Here is a 22,279-nt window from a genome sequence, read left to right as displayed (position 1 = left end):
TGTGGCTCCTTTAATTGCTTGCACTCTCCGCCCCCTCCCAAGCTCTCGACTCTATCGTTGCATAAACAAAGTTCACATAGCTAATATAACCCTCAAAATGGATCTTTACAAAGTGTTCGTCATGCATGCTGCATGCATACATCGGATTATGTGAGTATTGTATTTATTTAGATGTTTACATTTGATTCTGAAAGAATTTGAGGCTGTGATCCGTGGCTAACGGCTAATGCTACACTGTTGGAGAGATTTATAAAGAATTAAGTTGTTTATCAATTATACAGACTGCAAGTGTTTAAAAATGAAAATAGCGACGGCTCTTGTCTCCGTGAACACAGTAATAAACGATGGTAACTTTAACCTCATTTAACAGTACATTAGCAACATGCTAATGAAACATTTAGAAAGACAATTCACAAATATCACTAAAAATATCATGTTATCATGGATCATGTCAGTTATTATTGCTCCATCTGCCATTTTTCGCTATTGTTCTTGCTTGCTTACCTAGTCTGATGATTCAGCTGTGCACATCCAGACGTTAATACTGGCTGCCCTTTGTCTTATGCCTTAAACATGGGCTGGCATATGCAAATATTGGGGTCATACATATTAATGATACCGACTGTTACGTAACAGTCAGTGTTATGTTGAGATTCGCCTGTTCTTCGGAGGTCTTTTAAACAAATGAGATTTACATAAGAAGAAGGAAGCAATGGAGTTTGTGACTGACTGTATGTCATTTCTATGTACTGAACTCTTGTTATTTAACTATGCCAAGATTTGCCAATTTTTAATTCTAGGGCACTTTTAAAAACGTAATATGCGCCTATAGGCGGGTGCACAACGCACGCACACTCTGCTTATTACACACACAGGAACGGAAAAAATAAAATGATTACAATGTAAAAGATTATTATTGTGTGCATAAAGATAAAAATGCTTTGGTGGAATCCGGCTTGTCCTGTACATGGTCTGCTCACGCGAATAAATCTCGCGCACGAGCAGATCTGTTTCCTCAATAGAAAAGCATTCAGTTTTTACGCTTGCAAATTCCGCCATGTAAATAGCGAATCCGCCATGCATGCCGCGAGTGCAACTGGCTTTTAAAGGGAATGGGAGATGAGACTCTTACTGGTTTATTGCACGTTATGCCCAAAACACACCCATTACCCATTAAGAAACTTGGGACAACCCTTTTAGACCATGTGCCGGGTGGGCCAACCATATTTCCCCTTGTTAAACTAGCAAAAGTAGATTTGGACGCCCTAAGTGCACTTAGACTGTGTGCTTTAGACCATGTGCTTAGAACGTTATACATCATTATTTTTTGTCTTAATTCCAAGATTTAGCTGATTATTAGCAGTTTCTCTAGTAGTGATATTATACTTTTACATTCTCATGCAAACAATGCAGAGTTCCGAGTTCAGTACATGGAAATGACATACAGTGAGTCTCAAACTCCATTGTTTCCTCCTTCTTATATAAATCTCATTTGTTTAAAAGACCTCTGAAGAACAGGCGAATCTCAACATAACACCGACTGTTACGTAACAGTCGGGGTGTACGCCCCAATATTTGCATATGCCAGCCCACGTTTCCAACATTATGAAAGGCATTAGACAAGGGCAGCCAGTAACGTCTGCACAGCTGAATCATCAGACTAGGTAAGCAAGCAAGAACAATAGCGAAAAATGGCAGATGGAGCAATAATAACTGACATGATCCATGATATCATGATATTTTTATTGATATTTGTAAATTGTCTTTCTAAATGTTTCGTTAGCATGTTGCTAATGTACTGTTAAATGTGGTTAAAGTTACCATCGTTTCTTACTGTATTCACGGAGACAAGAGCCGTCACTATTTTCATTATTAAACACTTGCAGTCTGTATAATGCATAAACACAACTTCATTGTTTATAAATCTCTCCAACAGTGTAGCATTAGCCGTTAGCCACAGAGCACAGCCTCAAATTCATTCAGAATCAAATGCAACAGTATACAATACTCACATAATCCGACGCATGCATGCCATATGCATGACGAACACTTTGTAAAGATTAATTTGATGGTTATATTAGCTGTTTAAACTTCGTTTATGCACTGTTCAAGGCAAGCGCGAGCTCCGTGGGCATGGAGCAGGAGAATTAAAGGGCCAGTAGCCCTGAATCGGCTCATTTATAATGATGCCCCAAAATAGGCAGTTAAAAAAGTGAATTAAAAAAAATCTATGGGGTATTTTGAGCTGAAACTTCACAGACACATTCAGGGGACACCTTAGACTTATATTACATCTTTTTTAAAAAAAGTTCTAGGGCACCTTTAATAAAAGACTGATGTATGAAACTTAATTTATGTCTAATATCAGTACTGCTAAATTAGGAGTTTGACTGTATGAATACTTTTAACTCTTACGTATCCTCAAATAGGCTTGATTTATACCATGTCATCAATATTTAGGAAATGTACCTGTACTTTTCTAATGACTTTCTAACTTTCTAATGTACTTTCTAATGAGCTACTTTAACTTTCAGCTTACATAATGATATTTTTAATTATATGGATACTTTATGATTTTTGTGATTGGAAAAACATAATAACGGTCGCTAGGCTAACTGCTATTGTTTTGAGCCAATATAATTGAAATGTCCTCGTTGACCTGTTCTAGTTCTGAAATAAAAGCTGAGAGATGTGGTTGGGGGTGGGTTTTGTGCTCTCATCCATTCCCAGGAATTATCTAAACCTTTGGGTTAGGGAGGAACTGAATAATGTGACAATCCAGTCCAATTTTAGTTAAAATGAATATGCAATCTTGGGCAGGCTAGTTCATTAAGAGTTATAGCTATATAAATAAATCCTTCTCTTTTACACTCTCGCACACACATACCATTTGCCTCTTGTTAAACCACTTCACCATCAGCTCCAGATGTTCCAAACCCTGCCTGCTTTGGTTGTTTTGGAGCCCTGCATCCCACTAACAATGGAAAAATATAGTTTGAGAGGGAGAAAGACAAGCATAGAGGAAGGCAAGAGGAGGACAGAGGCAGTGCCTAAACAATTCAAATACTTTTGCCACATTATCTCACATCATTTCATTGCAATTAATAATTCTAAACTTATGAGGTACAGTAGTTGGAGTAGCACCTTTTAAAGGGATAGTTCACCCAAAATGAAAATTCTGTCATCATTTACTCACCCTCGTGTTGTTCCAAACCTGTATGAGTTTCTTACATCTTTTGTAAGAAACAGAAAAGGAGATATTTTGAAGAATGTTGGTAACCAAATTTATTAAGCAAAGCATAGTCAAAAAGAAGACATAATGCCATAACAAAACATTGCTATGTGACAAAAAATATCCATATTCTATGGATACTGTGTTTAACGCTGTGAATATTTGTGGATTTTATAGCACAAATGAAAATCTGTATTGACCGAGCCAGGACCGGAACTTTTTTTTGCAAGAATGATATAACATACAGTACACTCACTTTTAAATCAAAATGTAACAATTTTTTATTTGTTTTTAAATTAAGACAAAAAGACCTTTGTGAACTTTAGAACTGACTTCATACATTCACTAAAAGCAGATGCTACTTAATTTGATATTTTGTTATCAATGAAATTGACAAATTTCAGACAGTATTAAAGTGTGGCAAAAAAAAAAAATTTAGCAAAACACATTTCTCCATTGTACGTGACATTCATTGTACTCTAATAAATGAGTAAAATATGGTAACAATGATTACATCTATTTAATAACTAATATAAAGTGCACATCTGAGTAATCCACTATTTTGATGGCAGGGCCTGTATTTTTAAACAGCTTTACAATGCAAAAACATGATCATCTGAAAGCAAATTTATCGTGGGCAGAGTTATACATTATAACAACAAGTACATGATTTGAATAACTCAATGGTCGTCGCTCTGCACTAGACATGGCATCATTAAAATAACATCTGGCACAGTGACAACTGAACTAATCAGAATGCCTTCATGAGGTAATTATACTGGAACGTTAATGGCACCTATTATGCTTTTTTAACCTTTCATTTTGTGTATAATATAGCTATTTGTGCATGTAACCAATCTAAACAATGGACATTTTCAAAGCACAAAGTCCATGCCAAAAGGTGGAAATCTTTCAAACAGAAAACACCCACCTGAAACACTTAATTTGTAGTCCTGTAGAGTGATGATGTATTTTTGTAGGCCAACGCATAATTTAGCATCACCCTGGTTCCCTCATTTGCATAATGCCCGCCTACTGGCTGCTTTGGGCCATCCTCAAAGAACAATTGTGTAAGTGATTTAATATAAACATTTAAATGTGGATGTCATAAGTGGTGAACATAATGGTTACAATATATAGAAAATTTAGCATTGGTGTATGTTGATTCAGAGTTTGCGTCATCTCTTCACATCTGAAGTCTTCATAAGAGGCTGGATCTAAACTGGAGCTGACGTACTCTGTAGTTACCTCGGGATGGGCATTCCAAAATAAAACAAAAAAGCAAATAATTAGTGTAGCTGCTGTTCATAACATTTCGAACAAAGATACAGTGTGTGCAGAATTATTATATATTATATGTGTATTATAATTATATGTGCAGAACTCCCAAAACTTACTGCCAGATTCTGGAAGTGGTACAAGAGGATGTGGTGCTGGTCCTTCAAGATTCACTCTCAATCTGTCTGTCTATAAAGCCTATAAAAACCAGTATTCATGTATTTCACAACACTTCAGCTTGTGATTCATATTAAGTGGGGGTCATTTTTTAGTCTCTGAGATCCTGACACCTTGTACTTCTGGAGACTCCAGGTAGGTTGCAGTTCTGGAATATGGTGGCGCTGGAGACTAAAGGGTTCCTGATGGTTTCACACTTAATTCTTCACCTTAATTCTTAATACTTTTGCAGTTAACAATTAGATATCACTTATAAATGATTAAATACAAAATCAATAGTTGTTATTAAGATTAATGTGGTTTGGAATTGGTAAGATCACTCTCACGGATAGCATAGTTCTTTTTTCATAATTAAAGTTTATTATTTCCACGGGTTTTAAAGCTTTATCAGTTTAAACTTCTAACGGATCGTTATCTGAATTAGTATTGCATCCTTCTCATGGGCATTTATTAATTTTTGACTCTTCATTCTGAGTTAAATCTCTTTTTTTGGCTTATTTTACCTGTAAATGAAAACGTACCTAATAATTATTATGCACACCTGAATATAAGGCATTTTTCATTTCCATCCTTCATGAACAATTAGATATCACTTTTAAATTATTAAATACAAAATCAATAGTTGTTATTAAGATTAATGTGGTTTGGAATTGGTAAGATGTGCCTGGAAAAAATATGATCAGAAAATCAACGTGCCAAATAATTCTGCATGCACTGTATAGTCATATGCTTTTGATTTGATGTAACTGGAGTGCAAGGTTATGAGATGCATTATGTGAATGCTTGGCTAAAGAGATGCAGCTTTAATCTAGATTTAAACTGGGAGAGTGTCTCTGGACCCCAAACATCAGCAGGAAGGCTATTCCAGAGTTTAGGAGCCAAATGCGAGACGCTCTCCCTCCTTTAGTGGACTTTGATACAGTCAAACCAAAAATTATTCAGACATTTTTATATATTTTTACTAGTGGATGCAGGACACTATAGTTCATTTGTGCGAGGATAGCAAAACTGACATATTATACCCAAAAAATGTTCATACAGTCTACCAGTAAAATTGATAAAAATTTGGAACCAAAAATTATTCAGACACTTTGACCTGACCATGTTTTGCTTAAAGGTCACCCTTTATGCCCATTTTACAAAATGTAATTTAAGTCTGTCCCCGGAATGTGTCTGTAAAGTTTCAGCTTAAAATACCTCACAGATTACTTATAAATCCATGTTATAAATACCCATTTCTGACTGCAGTCAACAACAGGCTGTTTTCGTGCATGTGCCTTTAAATGCAAATGAGCTGCTGTGCCCCGCCCCCTCTCCAAGATCACAGTTCCTGCTGCCTCTGCCAAATACAAACAAGACATCTGCTTGGTTTTGATTATCACCTATATCGCGATCACTCTCACGGATAGCATAGTTCTTCTTTCATCATTAAAGTTTATTATTTCCACGGGTTTTAAAGCTTTATCAGTTTAAACTTCTAACGGATCGTTATCTGAAGCGCGCACACACACACAGAGAGACAGCTATCAGACGTCAAGTCTCGTGAGTAACTTCTCCTTCACATTTTTTGTTTTGTTTAAACTGTCAAAAACACACACAGTTTACATAAAAAGAGTCAGTTATGTCTGTGAATTTAAATAGCAGGCAACCTTACAGAAATCGTATGTGTATATTAGATCTGTGGCGCATTCCCTTGAAAAATAAAACTAATCCACTGCTTCGCTCAGATGTCAGTAAATGAAGACTGTTCACTCTTACATCCAACAAAACATCTCCATTACTTACCAGACATTGTTGTCACTACAGCTGCTTGAGCGCGGAGAACATGGCTGACAGCGTACAGCTCGCTGAGCGTGGAAACTATGGTAATGCAGGACTGTCAATCAGCGGTCATGGGCGGGGCATGAGGAATGTGACGTCACATCACTCAGAGAATCAAAACGGCTTGTCTAATGAGACTGCTTTGGTTTTAATGGGGATTTAAAGGGTTAGTTCACCCCAAAATGAAAATAATGTCATTTATTACTCACCCTCATGTCGTTCCACACCCGTAAGGCCTTCGTTCATCTTCGGAACACAAATTAAGATATTTTTTATTAAATCTGATGGCTCAGTGAGGCCTGCATGCACAGCAATGGTACTTCCTCTCTTAAGATCCATAAAGGTACTAAAAACATATTTAAATCAGTTCATGTGAGTTCAGTAGTTCTACCTTAAAGGTGCAATATGTAATATTTTCTGTCCGCTAGAGGTCTATTCAAAACAAAGGCGTAGCTTGATGACGGCAAGTTTGAGCGCGGAATCTGGGACATGTGGTCTTCACCTCACAACTGGTGGAAAACAATTGGGATAGGACTCAGGAAGAAATCATGTTCATGGATGAGATTATTAACGTTACAGTAGTATGAAGCAGAGCAGGACCGAGTGTTGTGGAGCTGAACGAGGCGCTGGAGCGATTGTGCAACACACGCCTCACGAGCAGCGGGACTTTTATTATGTCACAGTCGCCGGCGCCGTTTCCATTTTTCTAGTCATGAGTATGAGCTAACACAGCTCTGTTTATCATATTAGATACATTTGAGAGTGTTGAAAATGATGTTATAACGTTATTCTGAGCGTTCGCTCGGCGGCTGCTGTGAGACACTGTTACACACTGCAGTAAGATAGATCGATTTTAGATTATCATGTTAAATGCTGGATGGCTTGTGTTGATAAATGGCATGCAATTAATTTTAAAACGTATTGTATGATGGAGAAAATGCTGTATTACTGTTACTAAAAATAAAGCTGCATCTGATTATGCTATGTTAGCTACTTGACAAAATATAGTTTTTCTCTGAGGCATGGTAAAGCATGGTACTCGCATTAGATTTAAACAATAAGACTAAATGTGTTGAGCTATATAAGAATAATTCGTTTTCTGTCTATAAATATATCAAAACAATTGTTCCCTTGTCTATTAAAACGTAAATATTAAAGCGTCTTTGGTGTTTTCATGGTTTCTACAAAATAAAACCGGAAACCAAGGGTAACGCGGGTGTGACGCCTTGGACAGGCGACTCCTCACACGTCCCGGAGCCTTGGTTAAAACTGCAATTTTCTCATGATTTACAGATAGTTGCAAACATTTGGGATGTTGTAAGTACTCAAGTGAACAAAATATATAACACTGGCCTAGTGGTTTTTGGATATTTTACTGCAAAATTTGTACATATTGCACCTTTAATATTATAAAGCGACAAGAATATTTTTGTGCGCCAAAAAAGCAAAATAACGACTTTTCAACAATATAGTGATGGGCTGATTTCAAAACACTGCTTCGGAGCTTTGCGAATCGAAGTTCCCGAACATGTGAGTTCCCGAACATAATGCATGATGGGATACGCTTAGCCTCGAAGCGGTATTCAAGATAGTGTGGGTTTAGTGTGCATTAAGGGCACTGCACTTGGGCATTTTATATGTGTATATATATATGCAGTTGACTCACCTATGTTTCTCGACAGTTTTCAACTCGCCTGGTTACTTTCCTAACCAGAAGTACTGGGGGAGTACTCTGGGTTCGGGCCAAAATACAGAGCTCGGAGCCTTCTCCTCGGACAGCACACCAAATAGGCATACAGTGGTGCTCAGAATTATTGGCACCCTTGGTAAATATGATCAAAGATGACTGTAAAAATAAATCTGCATTGTTTATCCTTTTGATCTTTAATTCATAAAATGAGTAAAATTCTAACCTTTCATTGAAGGAAAAGAATTGAAAGTGGGGGGAAAATCACATTATGAAATAAATGTTTTTCTCCAAAACATGTTGGCCATAATTATTGGCACCCCTAGAATTTTTTATGAGTAAAATATCTCTGAAGTATATTCCCATTCATATTTACATTTTTTTTAGCACACCAGGGTGATCATAAACGTGAAATTGTCCAGCCATGACATCCGGTTCCACAGGAGTATAAACACGAGGAAACACAAAGGCCAAATTCCCTTAATCATTCATCACAATGAGTAAAACCAAAGAATGTAGCTCTGATTCTTGAGCTTCACAAAATAGAAAGTGGCTGTAAGAAAATAGCCAAAGCATTGAAAATCCCCATTTCCACTATCAGGGCAATAATTAAGAAGTTCCAATTAACTAAAGATGTTACAAATCTGCCTGGAAGAGGACATGTGTCTAAATCATCCTAATGCGCAGTGAGGAGGAGAGTTTGAGTGGCCAAAGACTCTCCAAGGATCACAGTTGGAGAATTGCAGAGATTAGCTGAGTCTTGAGTCTCAGAAAGCGATAAAAAAATATCAAACAACACCTACATCCCCACAAGTTGTTCAGGAGGTTTTCAAGAAAAATCCTCTGCTCTCATCCAGAAACAATCTCCAGTACATTAAGTTGTCAGACACGACTGGAACTTCAAACGGGACCGGCTTCTATGGTCAGATGAAACTAAAAAAAAGAGCTTTTTGGCAGCAAACCCACCAGATGGGTTTGGCGCACACATGGATAAAAAGTACCCCATGTCCACGATTAAATATACTGCTGGATCTTTAATGTTGTGGGCCTATTTTTGTGCTGGAGGTCCTGGACATCTTGTTCAGATATATGGAATCATGGATTCTACCAAATATCAACAGATAAAACATCAAAACCTGATCGCTTCTGCTAGAAATCCTATAATGAGCCATGGTTGGATCTTCCATCAGGACAATGATCCAAAACAAACATCAAAACCAACACAAAATTGGGTCACTGACCACAAAATGAAGCTTCTGCGATGGTCTTCCCAGTCCCCTGACCTGAACCCTAAAGAAAATGAGTGACGTGAACTGAAGAGAAGAAGCACCATCATGGAGCTGGAATCTGAAGGATCTGGAGAGATTCTGCATGAAGGAATGGCCTCTGATCTCTTGTCAGGTGTTCTCCAAACTCATCAGGCATTATAGAACTAATATAATCAGAACTGTTTTCTTGACAAAAGGAGGTTGTAAAAACTATTGAATAAAAAGGGTGCCAATAATTGTGGCCTACGTGTTTTGGCTATAAACATTTATTTCATAATGTGACTTTCCCCCCACTTTCAATTCTTTTTCGTCAATGAAAGGTTAGATTTTTGCTAAGTTTATGAATTAAAGATCAAAAGGATAAACAATGCAGATTTATTTTTACAGCCATCTTTGATCATATTTACCAAGGGTGCCAATAATTCTGAGCACCACTGTACTATTGAATCTGATTATTTGTAAGTGTGAACTCGTGAAATAGGATTCTGCTTTGTCTGTCACTGGTTGTTCAATTATTCAACTAAATTGTCAAAAGACCACTTTAAATAGAATAGAATAGCTAGGGGGCTTCTTGACCCAGTTAGAAAGCCATCTTACACCAGTAGCTAGTCTTTGAATAAATTTACATTTTGTGCTACGACAATTAATTTAGCAAATGTTTCTATTTCCATTAATAACACACTGGCTGATGCATCATCATCCTGCCCACACTAAACTTATATATAAATATGTTACAATTTAAATGTAAATGCACATTGCTCTTATAGGAAGGCATCCTCCCCTATCTTACTTTATTTGAGATTTAATTTAATTTAAATTTCAAAGTCAGATTCCAATGTGAGGTTTCAGTGAAATATTACTGTAATACTACTGTATACAACTGTAATATTTAAGATTCATGATTGTTGATCTTTGGCTGAATTCATAGTCAATGGAATATTAACAGCTGGCATCGCACTCATTCAGACAGCTGCACTGGGAGGATGCGGGATACTTGAATGATTTCCCTCTGGGGAGGATAAAAATGTGTCAATGTAGTTTTTGAACTGCTGCTTTTAGAAAAAAAAAACTCTTATTCACACAGCTGTAAATCTCAAACTTTGGCTATTCTTCTCAGCTTGTGAATCTTTATTGCCCTCTTGATGTTCGACTGTAAGTGTCCAATATGTCTGTTTCACCCTGCAGATCAGGAAGTGTGCAGCATCACTGGAATGAAATATATAACTTTGTGGAACATCTGGCACATAAGTTCATAAGGTAGGCAAAGACAGAGTCTAACAAAAATGTGTGAGTGTGCATTATTTTTTCTGCTATACTGTATATGTGGATGAAAAATTCCCTGAACAAATACCACCTCTCTAAATCATGTTTAACTAAAAATATTTAGTTGCATCTATAATTTCTAGTTGGCTTAATAAAAGTTCTGTAAATGAATGAATTTATTTCGATAGTCCACTTTCTACTAATTATAAGTAACTTTGCAACTACATGTCAACTAACTCTCATTAGAGTAGTAGACTGTTAGGTTAGGGTTCAGGTTAGTAGAATAAGTTGACATGTGCTTGCAAAGTTACATATAGTCATTAATGTCTGTTTGGGAGCATCAAAATAAAGTGTTAGCAGACAGTCTACTATGACTGGTAGTTGCAAAGTTACTTAGTTGAATGTCTTAAGTAGACCATCGAAATAAAGTGTTACCAAATATGCTTTTTGAAAACTATAATACACCATTTCAGTTATTTCAAAAATTTACATTCATAATTTAAGTCAAATGTTACATGTTTAAACATTATAATTTGTTATTGCATGTAGCCCACAGTTGCGGATGTCCTTCATTGTATTCTCCGATCAGGGCAAGATTTTGATGCAGCTTACAGAAGACAGGTGAGTAAACTTTATCTTCATTATTTACCTGTTTAAATCCAGCCGTTTGCTCAAATGCATCGTGTTCACTTTTGCAGTCTGGAAGGGTTTTGACCGTACTATGAGTTTATGCCAAAAGAAGTTTTGCACTTTTGTTACCAAAAAATAAATGAAGGCCAAATCTGTGAGAATCGATCATGTGACAGTTAATGACCCATAAAGTATGGCACATCTGCTGTGAACATTCCCTGGTTTTGGCGATCATCTCCAGTCCTTAAAACAGCACTTCTATGACTTCAGCATGTGGCTCACAATTTCTAAAGTAATGTCACTTTTGTGAGCTGCCAATGCCAAAATTCATTGTGACTAAGGCTTTTCCATATGTCCAGAGAAGTGTTGGTTTGTCAATGATTGTTAGGGTATCATTTGTGGTCGGTGTACGTTTGACCATTAAATTTCCTATTTGAAAAGGAATAATGATAAATTGAAAGAGGTTCGTTTTGTATTTTTGTTAACAATAAATGGAAAACGGGATTTTGGCTGGATACCTCCTTTTTTTTTATTTGTAGTTTACAAATCAGTTTATGACGTGAGTATTTAATTCAACATGTGGGCAGCACTGATGATACTTTCGTATGATTGGTCAAACCACCCCAGTCTTCTGTACATCATTAATTCATAAAGAGTCAGCACGGCAATGCCAATGTTTTTAAACTTTAATAAAATATTGTCACAATCCATCACACTGTGCATACCATTATAAGCAGAACTAGAAGCTAAAGTTTATAAACAAACTTTGATGTTGGCTTGAGTGGGCAACCTGAGTCATAAAAAACCAAAGCACATATCTATTCAGTGTTCTGGAGCTGGCCCCACCACACACACAAACAATCAATAAAACATTTTTTAAAATCTTTTTTCAGTTAATCGATCTATTATTTTTTTGGCACCACTTTATATTAAGTGTCTTTACTACACTATATTGCCAAAAGTATTGGGACACCCCTCTAAATCATTGAATTCAGGTGTTCCAATCACTTCCATGGCCACAGGTGTATAAAATCAAGCACCTAGGCTGCAGACTGCTTCTACAAACATTTGTGAAAGAATGGGTCGCTCTCAGGAGCTCAGTGAATTCAAGTGTGGTACCGTGATGCCACCTGTGCATAAGTCCATTCGTGAAATTTCCTCACTACTAAATATTCCACGGTCAACTGTTAGTGGTATCATAACAAAGTGGAAGCAACTGGGAACAACAGCAATTCAGCCATGAAGTGGTAGGCCACGTAAAATCACAGAGCGGGGTCAGTGCATGTACACAGTGCGCAGAAGTCGCCAACTTTCTGCAGAGTCAATAGCTACAGACCTCCAAACTTCATGTGGCCTTCAGATCAGCTCAAGAACAGTGTGTAGAGAGCTTCATGGAATGGGTTTCCATGGCCGAACAGCTCATCCAAGCCTTACATCACCAAGTGCAATGCAAAGCGTCGGATGCAGTGGTGTAAAGCATGCACCACTGGACTCTAGAGCAGTGGAGACGTGTTCTCTGGAGTGACGAAGTGTTCTCTGTCAGATAACCGAAACACATTGATAATAATAAAATATTTTTCTTGAGCATCAAATCAGCATATTAGAATGATTTTTGAAGGATCATGTGACACTGAAGACTGGAGTAATGATGCTGAAAATTCAGCTTTGAACATAGGAATAAATTACATTTTTAAAAAAAAGAAAATAGTTATTTAAAATCATAATAATATTCAACAATATTACAGTTTCACAATATTATCATTATTATTACAAGCTTTTGGCTGGTATACTTACACTCCATGACCTCTAGAATTATTTAATTAATATTTAATGATTTAATTATTGTTATTATTATTATTGGCCATGATGTATTTTTCATGACTTTTTCATTGTGTGCAAATGTCAGGGACCAAATTCGTATCGGTTTGGAGGAACTGAAGAATGTCCGGCCAGGTGGAGACACTTTTATGCATGAAGGCATTCTGAGGGTGAGTGAGCCAGTAGGAACCATTTTGGCTCAGCAGTACTTCCCATCCAGCTATGACAAATAGCTCTAAATCATCTTCACGAAGGTTATGTTTGGCCTGTACTCAGACTGATGGACCTAAAAAAAAAAAAAAAAAAAGACTAAATCTTTCACATCGGGGTAAATTTATTCCATTATTTCAGGGAAATAACTAATCACTGAGATTACAATATTTCTGATGTTTTTCTTTGTTCTTTATTACTTCTAGGCAAGCGAACAGATTTACTATGGTAACTCTGAGGGTAGGTCAATTTAAAACACTATTTTGTTTAAAGAAAAAAAAAAAGACCAGTTTAAACAATCTTCATTTTTCTAATTGGTTTTATATTACTGACAGAAGATGGTTAAACTGGCTATAGTTGCACGTAGACCAATTTAACCAGTGTTGCTATGCTAAAACCAGCATGAAAGTGCCCAAAACACACCTTGTACCTGTACAAGCAACAAGATGGTCTTAGTTGGTTATTTAAACTGGTCATCAGCTTAACCAGTTTATCTGGTTTAGGCTGTTTCGATTCAGCACAATTATGATTTATTCCCCTCATATTGTTCTTTTAGATATCAAAATTACTTTCTTGCTAGTTTCAGCATGTTGCATACTCCTGCTGTAAAACAGTTTAAAAAAATTATTAATCAAAATCTGGCATCAAGTTACAAACATGATAAAACTGTTGTCTCTGTGAAGGATACCGCACAGCTAGTGTCATCATCGCCCTCACGGACGGGGAACTGCATGAAGATCTCTTCTATTACGCTGAGAGAGAGGTAAGAATGATGAAAGACAGAAGAGGGGAAAGAGAGTTCACTTTATCATAGTTTTAAAAATAGCATTATTACAGAAATAATACTTGAAAAAATTATACTTAAGTGTGAAATGAATGTAATGTTTTTCAGACAGTTGAATTTATTCTTTAATGTAGGGCTGCACGATTAATTGCACGAGATTGTCATGCGTGTCTCATCAGTAAAGCCGGTTCTGTGATTAGCGGTAAATGTCCATCACCTGCTTTCAAATGGAGCGGCACTTAATATACAGAGCCGTAGTTCGCGGACAAGCTACGCAATATCGTGTTCATAATCGCAGATGAATCGCTTTCGATTACGAACGCGATATTGCGTAGCTTGTCCGCGAACTACGGCTCTGTATATTAAGTGCCGCTCCATTTGAAAGCAGGTGATGGACATTTACCGCTAATCACAGAACCGGCTTTACTGACGAGACACGCATGACAAAAGCATGCGATTAATCGTGCAGCCCTACTTTAATGTTATTTCTATTGTAACTTGTATGTCATGTATTTAAATATATTTGTAATTACACAAAAGCTGCAATTTAGTACATTTAAAATGTGTTAGCTTTAAATATTGAATAACACACTACAGTAAAAATTATAATCATGTATAGTACTTCAGTATGTTAGTCAACATAACTGTTCTTTTAAAGCATGACAAAAGTTTATTAATATAATGATTTAAAATGTATTTTAAAGTGAAACATTATTTTGACATTATTAATTTGACATGGTTACAAAGTGTGCCTTTTAAAAGTGTACTTATGAGTGTTAAGAAACATAGTCATGAAAGTGGAGTACACTTGAGTGGCCTTTTATTTTATTGATATTATCTGAAAGTATAGATTTGATGCAACGCTTGCTGTGTTGTACATGAGGTGAAGATGGAACCATCGGTGTCCCATATGAATTAATTTGCCTACTTCATCATCCTGTAACACAGAGGCTAACAATATTACAACATATTATCCATTATGAACCGTATTATTTGGGTAAACAAATGAATAAGAAAGAACAGAAAAACTGAGCTGTTTTAAAGGATTAGTTCACTTCAGAATTAAAATTTACTCACCCCCATGACATCCAAGATGTTTGTTTTTCTTTCTTCAGTCAAGGATTTTTCTCCATATAGTGGACTTCAGTGGGGTTCATTGGGTTGAAGGTCAAAATGACAGTTTCAGTGCAGCTTCAAAGGTCTCTACATGATCACAGACAAGAAATAAGTGTCTTATCTAGCGAAACGATGTCATTTTCTAAAAACAAAAAAAGACAAAAATGTATATACTTTTTAACCACAAATGCTCATCTTGCACTGCGGAAGAACCGCGGTAGGGCGAAAATCTCCATCACATTTTCACCTCCAACTTCAAAATAGTCCAACAGAATCACCTTTTTTTGTAAAGGCTGTCTGACTTAGTCTTTGCAAAGTCTTTGCTTTGTAGACGCTTGCTCGGTACTTCCGTCTACGTCATGCGTGACCTTTCCAACGTGATTACGTAATGTGTGGCGCATCGCAGAGCAGTGCAAGACGAGCATTTGTGGTTAAAAAGTATATAATTTTTTACTTTTTTAGAAAATGACCGATCGTTTCGCTAGATAAGACCCTTATTCCTCATCTGGGGAATCGTGTAGAGCCCTTTGAAGCTGCACTGAAACTGATATTTGGACCTTCAACCCGTTGAACCCCAGTGAAGTCCACTATATTTTCCTCAAAAACCTTAATTTCTTTTCAACTGAAGAAAGAAAAACATAAACATCTTGGATGACATGGGGGTGAGTAAATTATCAGGAAATTTTTATTTGAAGTGAACTAATCCTTTAAATAACACAAATCATCAACATTTTTTTTTTTACATACAAAATGTCAGCCACACTCACTAAAATAATAAGTGTACTGTACATACGTTTTCCCCATCTCCATGTTTTGACCCAATTTTCCTTTCAGCTTCAACCAACAAAGACATTATTCAGCATCTCTAATGATTAGAATTACCCAGCGTCCTCTTCATTGATGTTCAGCTTTGTCAGCCAGTACCAAAAGCACGAGCTCTGAATAAGGCAGTTAATGGCTAATAGATTGCAGGTGTCTGAAGTGTTTCTGCTCTTGTGTTTCCCTCAGGCCAATCGCTCCCGCAGCCTGGGTGCCTCTGTGTACTGCGTAGGGGTAAAGGATTTCAATGAGACTCAGGTGTGTGTGTGTGTGTGTTGTTTTTGGTGGTAAGGTTTAAAACTAGATCCTGGCACTTATGCCAAAGTGTTACAAGGTTTCTGTAAATGATGCTTGGGGGTTTATGAACTTGGACTTGTTTAAGCATAAATAAATATATATATATATATATATATATATATATATATATATATATATATATATATATATATATATATATATATATATATATAGTCATTTTGTAATGTCTTTTTTGTTTTTCATAGCTGGCCAAGATTGCTGACAGCAAAGATCATGTTTTCCCAGTAAATGACGGCTTTGAAGCTTTACAAGGTGTCATTGATTCGGTGAGTGTTTATGTAAATAGTTTAATACAGTAAATTGTATTCTTTATGAATATTTGTATTACTGAGAAAATCACACTGTATTTTTTAATCATTATATAAGGGATAGTTCACCCAAAAATGAAAATTATCCCATGATTTACTCATCCTCAAGCCATCCTAGGTATAGAAGATCTTTCAGACGAACACAATCAGAGTTATATTAAATAATATTCTCACTCTTCCCAGCTTTATAATGGAAGTGAAGGGGGCATGAGATTTTGAAGCCCCAAAAAGTGCATCCATCCATCATAAAAGTAATCCATACGACTCCAGGGGGTTAATAAAGGCCTTCTGAAGCAAAGCGATAAAAATATCCATATTTAAACTTTATTAACTATATTAACTAGCGTCCGGCAGACGGCCTGACCCGACACATAATGTATTGACGAACGTGGAAGCACAGAGGATAAAGCAAAACAAAACACCGGTCACGAATTAGAAGTCTAAAATGAGAATTTTCAAAGAGAAATGTCGGAGGATTTCGAGGAGCTTGAGTTTCTTGCACAACCCTGTTTGTTTAAACCACGAGAAGCGTCTAAGCTTACGATACTCCTAAATCCTACAGCGTGTTAGGGGTTACTCTTTTGCCATAAATTAATGTGTACGGCTGTCTGCCTGAAGCTAATTATTATAGTTAATAAAGTTTTAATTTGGATATTTTTCTCACAAAAATCCATCGTTTTGCTGTATGGATTACTTTTATGATGGACAGATGCAATTTCACGCTCTTTTCAATACCATTATAAAGCTTCATATATTTTAATATAACTCCGACTGTGTTCGTCTGAAAGAAGATAGTCATATACACCTAAGATGGCTTGAGAGTGAGTAAATCATGGGATAATTTTCATTTTTGAGTGAACTAACCCTATAAGTTTTAAATTTTAATAAGGTTTTTTTTTTACATGATCATATGTTAATGCACTTTCTATGTATTACTTTTTGCCAAATTCAATCAATTGAAACCAGTTTCATAAATATCTGCCAGTAGTATGCGTTTGAAATATTTTTAATGGCCATCAGTGGAGAAAGATGCTTTTCAGATGGTTTTATTACAGAATTTACTAGCAGGCTTTAACATGGCCATGCCAACCAGACAAACCTTGACCCCTTGGGTAAAAGTCACGCTAAGAAACAGTATCTTGATGGAAAAAAAACAGAAGAATTAAAGAAAAACAAAGAACCGTGGAATGACAAACAAGAATATTCATTGAGTCCTGTCGGAAGATGATGGATTGTATCAGTATCAAAATTCTAACAAAGACCCGCCATGCCCTGCCTGGACCACTTTGATCCCACGATCTGCTGGAGACTGCCCAAACACGATCAAAGTCTCTTCACCATGTCCTTTCTTTCTACATTGAAAGCTAATGATTTATATTTCTTAAGCTCTGAAGGTGGAAGAAAAGAGGAGATATTTGGGTTAAGAATTGTCTCACCCATGCAGAGGTTTCATGAGCTGAGACTGGGGTCGGTCCAGCTGGCCTCCATCTGCTCTCAATTAGCTGCATGCTGAAAGCTCTTGGCTGAAACTCAGGAGAAGAGTGTCATAAATCAGCAGGGACCTTGGGATCTGAAAGCATACTTCCATAGATGACAGAGGAAGGCGGTAGTCATGTAGATCAAAACAACCTTGCCACACTTAGGTGCTGGTATGGTTGATGAAGGCTGTTTCCAGGAGGAGAGGAAGGAGACGGAGAAAGCAGATGTACATTTCAAAACAAAAACGCCACATGAGGATTGTCCTGTTGAGGCACTCGCAAGAGAGGTGTTGCTTCATTTGATTGGTGGAGACTTCAAGATAAAATAAACTTATTCTGAAAAAAAAAAAGTAAATGGAAAGTCTTCTCTACTGTTTGTTTTATGAATTTATGGACATGGAATTAAGGGATCAGTTAGTTTTAATAGGTCAGCCAACCTAGTTGTTTACCTGCTAAATGTCTTTGTACCCATCAGATCTTGAAGAAATCATGCATAGAGATTCTTGCTGCAGAACCTTCCAGTATCTGTGCTGGAGGTGAGTACAGTTCTGTTCTGCTCAATATTAACTGTTTGAGCCACAGCTTCAAGGTAGTGAACAATCCTCCAGACTAATAGGTTTGATTTAGTTTAATCAAAAGCCCAGATGTGAGGTTTGTTTGTGTTTCAAAAAAAATTTAACAACTAAAAAAATGACACACTTAAATTACACACCTTACTTATATAATACATTACTTGGTAATACTTTATTTTGATATTCCACCATAGACGTTCTACTGATGATAAGTAACTTTGGAACTACATGTCAACTACCAGTCATTAGAGTATTAGTAGTCTGTCTGCTTAATCTTAAACACTTTATTTTGATGCTCCACCAGACATTCTGACTATAAGTAACTTTGCAAATACTTAAGGGACATTTTCAACTAAAAACAGAAAACTTTTTATGCGTTTTGGCCGTTCATTTAAAGGTGCCCTAGAACGTTTTTTTAAACGATGTAATATAAGTCTAATGTGTCCCGTGAAAGTGTCTGTGAAGTTTCAGCTCAAAATACCTCTTAGATTTTTTTTTTATTCATTTTTTTAACTGCCTATTTTGGGACATAATTAGAAATGAGCCTATTCAGGGTGTGTGGCCCTTTAAATCTGGTGCTCCTCGCCCCAAGAGCTCGCGCTTGCCTTAAACAACATAAAAAAAGTTCAAACAGCTAATATAACCCTCAAAATGGATCTTTACAAAGTGTTCGTCATGCAGCATGTCTAATCGCATAAGTACAGTGTTTATTTTGATGTTTACCTTGATTCTGAATGAGTTTGAGGCTGTACTCCATGGCTAACGGCTAATGCTACACTGTTGGAGAGATTTATAAAGAATGAAGTTGTGTTTATGAATTATACAGACTGCAAGTGTTCAAAAATGAAAATAGCGACGGCTCTTGTCTCCGTGAATACAGTAAGAAACGATGGTAACTTTAACCACATTTAACAGTACATTAGCAACATGCTAACGAAACATTTAGAAAGACAATTTACAAATATCACTAAAAATATCATGTTATCATGAATCATGTCAGTTATTATTGCTCCATCTGCCATTTTTTGCTATTGTCCTTGCTTGCTTGATTCAGCTGTGCACAGATCCAGACGTTCAGCCCTTGTCTAATGCCTTTCATAATGTTGGGAACATGGGCTGGCATATGCAAATATTGGGGGCGTACACCCCGACTGTTACGTAACAGTCGGTGTTATGTTGAGATTCGCCTGTTCTTCGGAGGTCTTTTAAACAAATGAGATTTATATAAGAAGGAGGAAACAATGGAATTTGAGACTCACTGTATGTCACTGTACTCTTGTTATTTAACTATGCCGAGGTAAATTACATTTTTGAATCTAGGGCACCTTTAAAACGGTGACGTCATGAACATGCACATTACGTGTTCAGTCTATAGGCACGCAGTGTTTCTTTGCAAAGTGACATTGCCAACTACTGGCCTGACAGCATATTACAGCATATTTAGTTGTTTTCCCATATCCATGTAAAAGGGGAATCGTTTTGACAACTGTACACAAAAAACGCAGTTAGTCCATCTTTGTCATGTAAACGTACCCTCATTCTACTAACCCTAACCCGAGCCTAACACTCTACCAATACTCTAAATGAGATTTATTTGACATGTAGTTGCAAAGTTACTTATCGTCAGTAGAATGTCTGTTGGAGGTGCGTCAAAATAAAGTAGAATGTCTAAAATGGACTATCGAATAAATTGTAAACCATTACTTAAAGGTGCAATAGCTGGTTGAAAGTCTCCTCATATCCTGATAGCAATCACTATGTTAAATGGTCTAAATGTATTTTTATAAATATATATAACCCTATCCCTAAAATGGTCATCCAAACTTTATATTCAGTCCAAATGAAATAATATGATGTCCTGCCTGCCTGTCAAAGTATGTTTTTACATTCCCTTGCACGTAGACGTTCACGTAGACATCATACGTCATCATTGTGTTTCATGCTATGCAAAGTTTATACAGACAGACGTCAGTCACGGAACACCATAAACAAACAGCAGCCGCCATTTACAGTTCCTACCGAATCAAAACAACAAGCTTATACTGCGTTCACATTAATGGTCTGCGTTGGACTGTTTTTATCGTCCCACTCCCGCAAGGTTCTATTCCGCACCCACCCGCTCCAGCTTAAAATTCACTCTGTGTTCACCTGCTGTCCGCTTATAATGATTTTCTTCCTGACCTGACGGGTCCCGCTAAATTTAGATCTCATTTCCAGAATCTCACATTTAATCTTCCCCTAAAGAAATAGAGAGTGATTGGGGATAACAAATATAAAATGGCTATTCAAGTTATTTGTGATACTGTCAACACAGTCAAAAATGTCACAGAGAAAAATAGGCTAAATTAAATACGACATCTGTCATTCAAAACTATTGGTTAAGCCAAAAAATACAAATAAACAAAAACTTGGCTTACTAGCTATACTGCAAAATTAAATCTTTTTTAGCATCCACTCAAGAACAGAATGCCATTGACGATGATTTCAGTATCCCACCGAACATCTCTCCTCCAAAATGCGATCACAAAGGCTGAATGTTCTCTCAGAAGGTGCGCTTGTGGCGGGGATGCAAAGAACATATCTTGCCAGGTTGATCAGGGCAGGGAACTGGGAACTGTGTGAATGCCACCACTGCAGAAAGTTTCATTCAAATTTCAAGTGCAAGTGTGGATGCATTGTTGTCAAAGGATCTCATCTCAGGAGTGGCCAGACTATTGTCAGACCACCCGCTCCCGTCCAAAGTACAACAGAATTACCTACCGCTACCGAATTTCATTCAGAAATATAATCCTGCGGCGCAAGACACTCGCCATAACTACCATAATTAAGAAAAGGCAAGCTAACCAGAGCTGTTCACGTTCTTATGCTGCCTTCACGTCATATCAGAATTTGATAATTCCGACTTCTCAAGTCATGATTACGAGCTCATCGCATTCAAGCTTCGAAATGGGAGGGCGTTCATGTGCAATTTTTACCTAGTAAACTCGTATTTCGAGAGCACGAGAAGGCAGCATTAGACTCAGAATTATGCATTACCATGTCAACAGTATCAACACCGAAATGAATCTGCAGCAGTCAGGTACCAGCTCTCTTAGTAGTTTACATTCATTATTATTGTAATGTTATGTGCTTTAAGACATGAGATAGTTTAACGCCGTCTCTTGTGATACTATGCCGAGAGCAGCTGTGTGCATGTGTGTGCGTTCATGTGTTTTCGAGGAGGCGTGGCTTTGGACATTGATTTGCAGGGAGGTTGGGATCGTATGCTTTCAATGTTAGCAGGCCAACATTAGCATTTCCTAGATCACCTACTGCACCTTTAAATATTGTAATAAGGAGACTGAAAAGGCAGTTAAATTTAATTAAAAACAAATTGTAATAATATTTAAATGCATAATATTTAGAAGTAAGAACAAAAAAAATTCCCCATGCAGATTTTGCAACGGGACTAACAAAGTGACTTCTGTGTTTCATTCAAATGTTACACTATTAACAATATA

At 36.8% G+C, this 22,279-nt stretch overlaps 1 protein-coding gene across 2 annotated transcripts in view; it reads left to right on the top strand.

Moving 5' to 3' along the window:
- antxr1a (ANTXR cell adhesion molecule 1a) overlaps window positions 1–22,279 on the top strand; it is a 79,656-nt gene that overhangs the window by 4,876 nt on the left and 52,501 nt on the right. Inside the window, exons 1-9 of one of the 2 annotated variants that reach the window (XM_048210853.1) lie at window positions 6,012–6,229; window positions 10,649–10,720; window positions 11,276–11,347; window positions 13,263–13,344; window positions 13,591–13,624; window positions 14,068–14,147; window positions 16,293–16,361; window positions 16,607–16,687; window positions 18,683–18,743. In XM_048210853.1, coding sequence (XP_048066810.1) covers window positions 11,289–11,347; window positions 13,263–13,344; window positions 13,591–13,624; window positions 14,068–14,147; window positions 16,293–16,361; window positions 16,607–16,687; window positions 18,683–18,743 — 466 coding nt within the window. In that variant the 5' untranslated portion in view covers window positions 6,012–6,229; window positions 10,649–10,720; window positions 11,276–11,288. Of the gene's footprint in view, window positions 1–6,011; window positions 6,230–10,648; window positions 10,721–11,275; window positions 11,348–13,262; window positions 13,345–13,590; window positions 13,625–14,067; window positions 14,148–16,292; window positions 16,362–16,606; window positions 16,688–18,682; window positions 18,744–22,279 lie in introns of those variants that run through there. The other variant, XM_048210852.1, reaches the window with a different exon arrangement.

Source organism: Megalobrama amblycephala, linkage group LG12 (genome assembly GCF_018812025.1).
Source record: "Megalobrama amblycephala isolate DHTTF-2021 linkage group LG12, ASM1881202v1, whole genome shotgun sequence".
In the NCBI taxonomy this organism is placed as follows: Eukaryota; Metazoa; Chordata; class Actinopteri; order Cypriniformes; family Xenocyprididae; genus Megalobrama; species Megalobrama amblycephala.
The sequence above is the reverse complement of the archived record's forward strand: the minus strand, read 5'-3'. Positions and strand labels throughout refer to the sequence as shown.